Source organism: Schistocerca gregaria, chromosome 1, assembly GCF_023897955.1.
Source record: "Schistocerca gregaria isolate iqSchGreg1 chromosome 1, iqSchGreg1.2, whole genome shotgun sequence".
Classification (NCBI taxonomy): Eukaryota; Metazoa; Arthropoda; class Insecta; order Orthoptera; family Acrididae; genus Schistocerca; species Schistocerca gregaria.
In genome coordinates, this window is record NC_064920.1 from 1,143,613,158 (window position 1) to 1,143,625,061 (window position 11,904).

General features: G+C 41.2%; 1 protein-coding gene across 1 annotated transcript in view; it reads right to left on the minus strand.

Annotated features, from left to right (window-relative positions):
- The window catches only part of LOC126284043 (toll-like receptor 2), a 143,290-nt gene extending 131,706 nt beyond the window's left edge, over positions 1 to 11,584 (minus strand). The window contains exon 1 of the mRNA XM_049982624.1: positions 11,371 to 11,584. Within this exon, the coding sequence (XP_049838581.1) occupies positions 11,371 to 11,574 (204 nt within the window). The 5' untranslated portion in view covers positions 11,575 to 11,584. The remainder of the gene's footprint in view (positions 1 to 11,370) is intronic.
- Positions 11,585 to 11,904: the final 320 nt, after the last annotated feature.

Consider the following 11,904-nt stretch of genomic DNA (forward strand, 5'->3'; position numbering starts at 1 on the left):
TAAAAAGGGCGACTGATTTCTGCAATCTATAATTTACAAGTTAATATAACAGTCGCTGAGTGTCACAGCTTTCTGAATGGAAGGTAACCTGATGAGAAACTGAAACTGATTGTCTTCCGACAACACCAGATCGCACAGTGCTGCCAGTAATCAAGGCTGTGGGGCTGAATACACTCCTTGGCTGGTGCCTGACTTCAGTTAGAGGTAATTAGAATAGTCTTAATACCGTCAGCTGCTCACGGGCATTGAGAGGTATCAACAGGGGCAGGTGAAAATGTGTGCCCCGACCGGGACTCGAGCCCGGAATCTCCTGCTTATATGGCAGACGTTCTATCCATCTGATCCACCGAGGGCACAGCGGATAGTGCCCTCGGTGAGTCAGGTGGATAGAGCGTCTGCCATGTAATCAGGAGATCCCAGGTTCGATTCCCGGTATTTATATAATTCAAACTTCGTTCTAAACGGCTGCAAGTCATCAATGGTGTCTTTTCTTTCGAACAAGTCTGAAAGAACAGACACTACATATATATAAGTATCAGTTAGAGGTGTCTTCGCTCGGCCCTCGGTAAACGGTACACCCAAATACCACACTGTAATCTTCCACTACAGATTTTAAATTCAACGACCGAAACACATTTGGAGGAAATGTCGATCCTGACATCTACCACGTCAGTTGCTTATTACATACAAGAAGTTATTACTTGTGAATTCAATGGAATATGTTATAGATGGTGATTACTAAAATTTTAACGTAGCTTAATTTTCACAATCAAATTTTCTTAACTATGACATCCGCTCTTTTAACGTCTGCTAGATTGCACATAAAAAAAATACCGAATTGTGGATATTCTTGCAGGCAAACTAGTGAAAGTTGAGTATACCAAAGTAGGAAAGGTTCAAATGAAGAAGAAAATGAATTACGGGATACGTTAAACAGATTGAACGTTCTACAGAAATCAGAATATGGGATGAAATATACAAAGTGAGTCGATTGTGTTCAGGGACGGTAGTAGTGAGATTAGTGAAAAACTGAATTTGGATATTGGGGACCAAAATGACGACGATATAAAGAAAATCTCCTAATTTGGAAACAAATTATCAAGTAACGAATGGAGGAAGGAGGGTATAATAATCACATCAGCACAAGGAAACAGAGCATTTTTCACAAATGAATTCTCTCAATCTGTTACATAAATTTTAACGTGAGAAGTTCATTTCTGAGAATTTACGTTTTCAACACAACATTACACGTACGTGCATCATCGACTTGCGAAAAACGGAAAATAAGAGGAAGAAGAAAGTTCAAAATTAAATGTACCGATAAGAATTGAGGAGGATGAAAAAAGATTTATGTGGAAAGCACTAAGAAATATCAACATTACAAGGCATATGCTTAGTATTCAGGTAATGGTTTCCAAGGAACAGTGCGAGCTCTGAACTGAATGATTCATTAGAAGTTGAGTAGAAATTATAACCATTATTTCGTTGTCTTCAGCTAACCTAAAGGAAAACATTCAAAAATTATTTCTTCCATTTCTTTGTCAATTATTACTACGTGTAAATTATAATTTATTTTGAACTAACTTGTGGCCGAACGCTACAAAGTCGACTATAGCCATTAAAACTAGCTTTGAAAGCTAAGCGCAAATAAGATTATAGGTAGGTCGAGTCATATACAGTATTCATATGGCGGTAATGTCCATTAACGTTTGTGAGAATATTAAAATTCAAGAATTACATTGCTTCTTTCACGCATACCACAGTCCGTCCCTTCTGACGATGACCTGAAGTAAAAAATGATATTCGTCCTGCGATAACAAGTGTATAAACAAGTTGCTGCATGCAGGTTGCTACCCTAACCTTAATACTGAATCTAAAGATGCTTCCACGTTTTTCAAAGAATTTATATCACACTGATGAGACCGAGATTAATGTTAAAATAATATGCCAAATGAAGATGGAAATTTCCTCGGAAATGCTTTGCAATAATTACAAACAATCTCACAGTGACGGTTAACAATGTTTTGTTTCGTGAGTGAATGTTGGGTTTGTTACATACGGTGACCCGACACTCTGGACAAAAGTATTCAAGTTAAGACCCGCCTTAATGGTTTAAATACTTCTGTGTATTGTACTGTGTCACTATATAAAATAATTTCATTAAAAGTACAAAACCAACGTTTCGCCCGTATTACAACGAATTTCCTCAGGGCAAGTATTGTTTCGGAAGATGAAAGGTGCTTTTAATTATTCCTGTCACTCGGTGTCAATACGTCAAACATGGAAACTTCTTGACCCTAGAATATAACGGAAAAATTATAAGGAAATTTATAAATCAGGAAGGAAGTTAATCGTAGATATCCGCCTAGTACAAAACTTTCGACAGTCTGGAAATCAGCGATTGGCTAATGGTGCACATGTCTTCCCCCTGGTGTGATCGGAGATATACTGACAGTCCGTCTATAGGTTTTTGTTTAGGCCAGGACCTCTCTTGGTGGTTCCACGAGTGCATCGCGCAATGCAGTGAGTGCAGGAGACGGTTTCGCCGTATTGACAACAGTGCAACCTCCCCCCCCCCCCCCCCTTTCCTGGACTTTACGCATTGGCGCTTCCCTTCCTCACTCGCTCCGCCTTCTTGATTTTCTCCAATACCTCGCCTCTGTTTTTTCATCATTGCCAGATGTTTCTATTCAGTTGATGGAGAGCATAATTTGGTGGAACAACATTACCGGTGCAAAAGAGATAAATAATAACAATAAATTTAATATTGTTTTCAACAAAAAATCAAGTTTTCTGTTTTCTCCTTTTTTATTTGCAGTTATACTACTAAGATGTGGAACAAGGGGTCTGTTGACAGCAATTATTAGAGCATTTATTACATTATAATCAGAAATAGTTACACGAAATATAGTTTTCATACAATCAATTAGAAGAACTTTCACAGGCACATGTGGAACCAAACACAGAAATCATCTTAGCTTCGTCTTTGTGCAGCTTAGAAGGTTCTTCGTTCGAAAAATGAACGTTGAAGTCGAGAAAACCTTTGGTACTGTAAAACAAACTTCGGTGCTTTTTGGTTTGCAAACTGATTAGTTCGAAACGTAAATCGTGAGGCGTAATTTCAATTGCTATTCGAAAGGGTTTTAAAAACATACCAACTTCTGGCTGCAAGTTAGTAATTCCCTCTAACAAAAACATTTCCGAACGTTGATAAATGAAGTACTACACTACTGGCAATTAAAATTTCTACACCAAGAAGAAATGCAGATGGTAAACGGGTATTCATTGGACAAATATACTATACTATAACTGACATGTGATTACATTTTCACGCAATTTGGGTGCATAGATCCTGAGAAATCAGTACCCAGAACAACCTCATCTGGCCTTAATAACGGCCTTTATACGCCCGAGCTTTGAGTCAAACAGAGCTTGGATGGAGTGTACAGGTACAGTTACCAATGCAGTTTCAACACGATACCGCGTTTCATCAAGGGTTGAGACTGGCGTATTGTGACGAACCAGTTGCTCGGTAATCGTTGACCAGACGTTTTCACTTGGTGAGAGATCTGGAGAATGTGCTGGCCAGGGCAGCAGTTGAATATTTTCTGTATCCAGAAAGGCCCGTACAGGACCTGCAACATGTGGTCGTGCATTATTCTGCTGAAATGTAGGGTTTCGCAGGGATCGAATGAAGGGTCGTAATTCATCTGAAATGTAACGGCCACTGGTCAAAGTGCCGTCAGTGCGAAGAAGAGGTGACCGAGACCTTTAACCAATGGCACCCCATACAATCACGCCAAGTGATACGTCAGTATGGCGATGACGAATACACGCTTGCAATGTGCGTTCACCACGAAGTCGCCAAACACGGATGCGACCATCATGATGCTGTAAACAGAACGTGGATTCATCCGAAAATATGACGTTTTGGCATCCGTGCACTCAGGTTCGTCGTTGAGTACACCATCGCAGGCGCTCCTGTCTGAGATGCAAGGGTAACCGCAGCCATGGTCTCCGAGCTGATAGTCCATGCTGCCGCAAACGTCGTCGTCGTCGTCGTCGAACTGTTCGTGCAGATGGTTATTGTCTTGCAAACGTCCCCATTTGTTGACTCAGGGAGTTTCAGACATAAACCTTTTGGAACAGCCATAATATTTACAAAAGCCTAAATTAGCTACCTACTCAGTGTTAAGCAGAAGTGGCATCCGACATTCTTTGTTCCCCAAAAACTGAACCACGACGTGGCGTAATCGTGTAACTCGAGAAATTTATTTTCCTTTGCTAAACCAGCGTAGCTTAGCATGATGAGGTATATCTGAATATTCATTTTCAAATGAAATCAAATATTCTTTGAACTGACTATGAATGAGCCCGTGAGGACGAATATGGTTGACGAAAACCACCACTACATTCTCACGATCCGAAAACCGCATTCACACAAAAGACCACTTTGTGCGGAAAAAAATACGTATGTAAGGTAAATCGGGCATGTTAAGTTTTCTCCGCAGATGGACAATAAATCCTTTCACTTTATCGCGCACTGCTGGCGTCCCGTCTGTGGTTACGGAAAACAGCTTTCCCCATGTGAATCCTGTTCCTCACATGCCATATCAACCTGTGGTCAAATATCCGTCCAGTGGCAGTATCCTGCATCGGAATCGTAACGAGGATCTATACCGCCACATGTAGATCGTCTTTCACGCCACGCGAAGGAACGGCTGCGGCGTGTCGCTAATATTCTTGTACTCATCAAGTTGCGAAGGAGTAGGCTAGGAGGTTTTCAATTCTGGCTGCCAACTGTTCGTGCAAATTCCTTGCAATGTCGCTAATTCGAGTAGATACTGTCATACTAGAAAGTTATGTTCTGCTGTATGCGGGAGCTAGTGTGTGATTCATTATCTCTACTACGGCCTAAAAAAATCTATTAAAGGTCCTTCCATAAACAGCTTTCCAGCTCTTGCTAAACGTATAGCAACTTCATAACTACCTCTAAGAGTTCTTTCGCAGCACCTTCATCTTCTTCGGCCTAAATTAGAGGGAAAATATTATGTTGAGAATAATACAAACCAAAACGGAAACTAACAAATATTTGAGAGGAATGTAAACAGACTTAGATTTGCTTCACAGGACCTTTAAACAAAATTCTCTTCTGCAACACATTGCAACCTCTTTAATTCCATCTCTCTGGTGTCCCCTATGATTTCACTATACTTCTCTGTCGACGATTTTGTCAAACACGCGATTACTGTACCATAGATCAGAAATTTGACTTTATTGTCACACCTAACAAAAAATAAGGAAGTTCCCACTGCGGTTTAAATGGACTTTCAGAAATCTTTGTTTTTTTCGGAGCAGGTTATTCGATTATTCTAATAACTGTCTTGCCCTTACCGATATCAGTGATAAATAAGCCGTCTATCATGATACCGGGCAGTGCGCAAAGGCAGCTTCACCATACAAGCTGAGTTGAGGTGAATTAAGCCAAGTTGGACTGATGCATCGTGCAAACACTCTGTGAACCTCACTTTGCAAGGGCGCGATTTTCCGTGTGTGAGAGGCCGCTGGCTTAGATTGTGGCGTCCGTGGGCCGTACCGGTTCTTCCCCGACGTGCTCATGATTCTTCCGCCAGCACAAGGGGCTTCTTGGAGCTTGACATGTTTTTCACCGTTACGGTGGTATTCCCCCAACGCCTACTTAGTGTGCTGCGGTAATCGCACATTGCGTCACTTCTGCTACTCGTGTGATGATTGGCCTCCTGATCTTACCTAGGTGGCAACTCTCCACTGGCAACGTAATTCATATACTCAAGCAGTAATTAATTGACTGAAAGTCTTCGAGTAAAACAGAAGTGATTTCTGGCGTTCCTCAAGGTAATGTTATAGGCCTTCTACTATTCCTTATCCACAATCTGGACTGTCGTAATACATTGTTTGTAGATGATGCTGTCGTTCATTTTCTAGTAAAGTCATCAAAACCAATTGCAAAAATATTTAGAAAAGATATCTGTATAGTACGAAAGTGGGCAATTGACCTAAATACACATGAATGCTAAAAGGAGTCCGTTAAATTTACGTTACACGATAGACCGGTCAAATCTAAAGGCCATAAGTTCAAATGAATACCTAGGAATTACTATTACGAACAAATTGAAAACAACACATTGGAAATGTTGTGAGGAAAGGAAAGCGAAGACTGCGTTTTATTGTCACAACAAAATGTAACAGGTCTGGTTGGTTGGTTGTTTTGGGAAGAAGACCAGACAGCGTGGTCATCGGTCTACGGAAGGATGTCGGCCGTGCCCTTTCAGAGGAACCATCCCGGCATTTGCCTGCAGTGATTTAGGGAAATCACGGAAAACCTAAATCATGTTGGCCGGACGCGGGGTTGAACCGTCGTCCTCCCGAATGCGAGTCAAGTGCCTTACCACTGCGCCATCTCGCTCGGTGTATAGCAGGTGTCTTAATAGATCTACGAAAGAGACTGCCTACACAACGCTTGTCCGTCTCTACGTCTATATCTACGTTATTACTTTGTTATTCACAATAAAGTGCCTGACAGATGGTTTAATGAACCACCTTCAAGCTGTCTCTCTAACGTTCCACTCTAGAAAGGCGCGCCGGAAAACAAGCACTTAAATTTTTCTGTGTGACTCTGATTTCTCTTACTTTATCGTGATAATGTTTTCTCTATATAGGTGAATGTCAACAATTTTTTTCTCAATCGGAGGAGAAAACTGCTGATCGAAATGTTACGAGAAGATCACGCCGCAACGAAAAACGCCTTGGTTTTAATGACAGCCAATCCAATTCACCTATTATATCTGTGTCCCTATCCCACCTATTTCGCCATAATACTAAACGAGCTGCCCTTCTTTGTACTTTTGCGATGTCATCTGTCGGTCTCGACCTATGCGGAACCCACATATCACAGCAATACTGCAGAATAGGGCGGACAAGCGTGGTGTAAGCAGTCTATTTAGCACACCTGATGCACATTCTAAGTGTTCTGCCAACGATTCGCAGTCTTTGGTTTGCTCTACCCACAACATTATCTATGTGATCGTTCCAATGTAGGTTATTTTTAATCGTAATTCCTAAGTATTTAGAAGAATTTACAGCCTTCAGATTTGTGTGACTTAACGCGCAATCGATATTTAGCGCATTTCTTTTAGTACTCATGTGAATAACTTCAGACTTTTCTTTATTCAGGGTCAACTGACACGTCTCGCACCAGACAGATATCTTATCTATATCATTTGGTAACTCTTTTTGGTCATCTGATGACTTGAAAAGATGGTAATTGACAGCATCGTCTGCGAACCATCTAAGACGACCACTCAAATTGTCTCCTATGTCGTTAATATAGATTAGGAACAATAGAGGGCCTAGAACACTTCCTTCGTGAAGAGGGATATCTCTTCTCTTTTACTCGATCACTTTCCGTCTGTTACTACGAAATGCGACCTTTCTGACAGGAAATAACGAATCCAGTCGCACAGCTGAGACGACATTCCATAGGCTCGCAATTTGGCTAGAAGACGCTTCTGAGGAACAGTGTCGAAAGCCTTCTGGAAACCTAAAAATATGTAATCAATTTGACATTCCCTGTCGATAGTACCCATGACTTATTGAATGTAAGGAGCTAGTTGTGTTTCGCAAGAACGATATTTTGTGACTATGTGTCAATAAATAGTTTTTCTTCGAGATAATTCATAATGTTCGAACAGATTATACGTTCCAGAACCCTACTGCAAATCGACGTCAATGATATGGGCCTTTAATTCATCGGATTACTTCTACTTTCCTTTTTGGGTATTCGTGTAACTTGGGCAATTTTCCAGTTTTTAGGTACGTGTCTTTTTGCGTGTGAGCGGCTGTACAGTATATAATAGCTAAATATGGAGCTATTGTATCAGCATACTCTGAAAGGAACCTTACCTGACTGGTATACAATCTGGACCGGAGGCCTTAGCTTTATTAAGTGATTTAATCTGCTTTGTTGCACTGAAGATATCTACTTCTATGTTTCTCATCTTGGCAGTTGTTCTTCATTGGAATTCAAGAATATTTACTTCGTCTTCTTTGGTGAAGGAGTTTCGGAAAACCGTGTTCAATAACTCTGCATTAGTGGCACAGTCATCAGTGACTGCACCGTTGTTATCGCGCAGTGATGGTACTAATTGCGTCTTGCCACTGGTGTGCTTTATGTTTGACCAGAATCTCTGTGGTTTTCTTCCGGATTTCGAGACAGAATTTCGTTGTGGAAATTATTAAAAGCAAATCGCATTGAAGTACGCTCTATATTTCTAAATGTGGCAATACTTTGCCAGTCTTGGGGATTTTTAAATTTGGCACACACACACACACACACACACACACACACACACACACACACACCACACACACACACACCCACACACACATAAACACACACACACATACACATACACACAAGCACAAGTACGCACACACATACACATACTAAACTTTAATTTTTGCCTGGTACATTTGATACCAATATCCAAGAAGTAAATTAAAATATTCACAATGTTACAATTCCAGTCGACGTTTTCGGGAGCTTTCGATTGGTAATCAGACGAACCACAGAACTGTAAGTCGCCTCCCCAATATAATCCTATCTGGGATTCCTTCTGCCCCACTTCCAACCTGCCTACAAATCAGGCTGAAAAAGGTCGAGACTCCCTAATGGGGCGCATCTCAAACAGCCCGTTCCACCGCTTTGAGTGGCGAATGAAAGGATATGGCTGTATGATTCAAGAAATACTGCGTGTACGATGTTAGCGAGGCCAGCGTACTTTGGATGAGAGTTACGCAAATACTGACAGTGTTGAGATAAATAGCAACAGAAGTTAACAGCCGCAGTCGTGATTAGTAGCCAGCCCCTCCTGTGTCCTTCACCTATAGAGTAATCATTTATCGATGTTGTTGTTGTGGTCTTCAGTCCAGAGACTGATTTCATGCAGCTCTCCATGCTACTCTATCCTGTGCTAGATTCTTCAACTCCTAGTAATTACTGCAACTTATATACTTCTGAATCTGCTTAGTGTATTCATTTCTTGGTCTCTCTATGTGAGTTTTACCCTACACGCTGCCCTCCAACACTAAACTGGTGATCCCTTGACGCCTCAGAACATGTTCTACCTACCGATCCCTTCGTCTAGTAAATTGTGCTTGAAATTCCTCTTCTCCTCCGTTCTGTTCATTACCTCCTCATTAGTTACGTGAACTATCCACCTAATCTTCAAAATTCTTTTGTAGCACCACAGTTCAAAAGCTTCTGTTCTCTTCTTGTCTAAACTATTTATCGTCCATGTTTCACTTCCGTGGTGGCCGAGTGGTTCTAGGCGCTACAGTCTGAACCCACGCGACAGATACGGTCGGGAGTTCGAATGTTGCCACGGTCATGGATTAGTCTGATGTACTTAAGTTAGTTCGGTTTAAGTAGTTCTACGTTCTAGGATCTGATGACCTCAGAAGTTAAGTCCCATAGTGCTCAGAGCCATTTGAACCAATTTTCACTTCCATCCATGGCTACAATCCATACAAATACTTTCAGAAAAGACTTCCTGACAAATCTATACTCAATGTTCTTCAGACTTCCTTGCCATTGCCAGTCTACATTTTTCATATCCTCTCTGACCACAATCAATTATTGTGCTTCCTAAATAGCAAAACTCATATACCACTTTAAGGATCTCATTTCCAAATCTAATTCTCTTTGCATTCGAGTACATTCCATTATCCTCGTTTTGCTTTTGTTGATGTTCATCTTATATCCTCCTTTCAAGACACTGTCCATCCCGTTCAAATGCTCTTCCAGGTCCTTTGCTGTCTCTGACAGAATTACAATGTCATCGACGAAACTCAAACTTTTTATTTCTTCTCCATGGTTTTTAGTTCCTACTCTGAATTGTTGTTTTGTTTCCTTTACTGCTTGCTCTCTATATACAAATTGAATAACATCGGGAATAGGTTACAGCCCTGTCTCACTCCCTTTCCAACCACTGTTGCCTTTCATGTCCCTCGATATCATAACGAAACAGAAATCCGTATAACCACTAATGGACGTCGTGCATCAGGAGTTCCGTACAAACTTAATTATGTACGCAGGTAGTTTGTCCATCCCGGGATTAGAGGATTTCGACGGTTTTTCCCTGTCATCTGTTTGTATATTGATAAGATATGAATATTTGTGACGTAAATGTCGGTATCTTTTGATTGAATTGACATAGAAGCTTAAATGTTTTACACAGCCAAGGAACCGTAGACTTTAGTATGTGGCAAAAGTTTCAACGTGATACATCGCTCTGTTCCTGAGAGAAACAGAGACAGTCGGATAACAGGTGATCAAAAACAATTGTTCCTTTCGTGTGATATAACTACAAATTAACAATTTTCAGATTTTTCCCTTTGCTTCTTGTCAAAGTGTACGATTATAGGTCAACGGGGAGCACCTTATGGGTTTCAGTGAGTCAGTTTGTGACTATAAAATTATCTGACATAGAGACCATATCTTTTTTTCATAATGAAGTTAGAAGCTTGTGTTTTACAACGCGAAAGGACCGTAGTAGGTGAAAAATTCAACTTGATATGCTTACCGGTTTCTGAGGAAGAGGAGTCTTAATAGATATAGAGACAGATGGATTAGAAGTAAAGAAATATATATTTTTTTCTTTCGTGTGCTACAATTACAAATCAATAATCTTTGGAGTTTTTCCTGTATTTACACTGTAAAACTTTACTTCTTGCATAATTTCAATGATAGGCATGAAAGGGGAGGAAGCACCCTATAGTCTTTGATTAGTGTGCTTGCGAGTATAAAAATATGTGACATAAATCGCCCTATCTTTTTATTACACTGACGTAAAAGCTTAAATTTTTTACATCGCCGTGGGACCATAGGCTTAGTAGCATAAATGTTAACTTGATACGGCCACCTCTGAACAAGGAAAAGGGTTCGTAACAGTCGGACGGATAGTGTTCCTATAAAGGTTCCGTTTCTACCGGACCAACCTAAAAATCGATTAAATCTGAGTATATTGTCAACAGCTTTGAACAACATTTTTAAGTCGCTAACGGGACTTCACTCTTTCCATGTTTCTTCCCTGCCTGGAAATTAAGGATGCAGTTTATATTCAGGTGTGTGCCATTATGGCCGTTACGGTTTTGAAGATCACCATAGCGACAGTTTACTGTAAAAAAAGTGTACAGGTGTTGATCCTGTACGTTATTTGTCTTTTATAACGTAAACACCTACTCGTCCGTCGACCGAGAAGGCTTTAGTAGTTAATCGGACTCACGTAACGCTATGAGTAAGTATATGAATAAATTAATGGTGCACTGTACCTCTTCTTGCCCTGGGCTGACATCGGTGAAACGACATCCGTCAAGTTCGTCCGTGTTGTCTTCATTCAGCTGGTCACAGGTGAAGCTGCTCCAGTCGATGTACGTCGGGCTGAACGGGGCGGCGTCGTAGCATCCAGGCTGCAATAGCAGCAGCAGAAGCAAGAGCGGCGACAACGCCAGGCTCAGGGTCCGCACCGAAGCCATGTTCCAGGCTGTCTGCGGCTGTGGCGGAAGACGATTCCGCGAGCTGCGAATACCGGTTCCTCCCGACCAAGGCAAACCGGCGGACGTAGGTCACTTCCTTGATAAGCCTCGCGCCGTAGGCTGGCCAGTAGCGAGAAGCGCCAAAATGTTTCTAGACCACTACTCGCCTCTGAGAGTATCTACGATCTCTCAAGCATTGAGTGGAAAAGAGATTAGGGAATTAACACGACAGATCAGAAGACGGGTGCGTTGAATTACACTACTGGCCATTGGAATTTGCTACACCAAGAAGAAATGCAGATGATAAGTGGGTATCCATTGGACAAATAT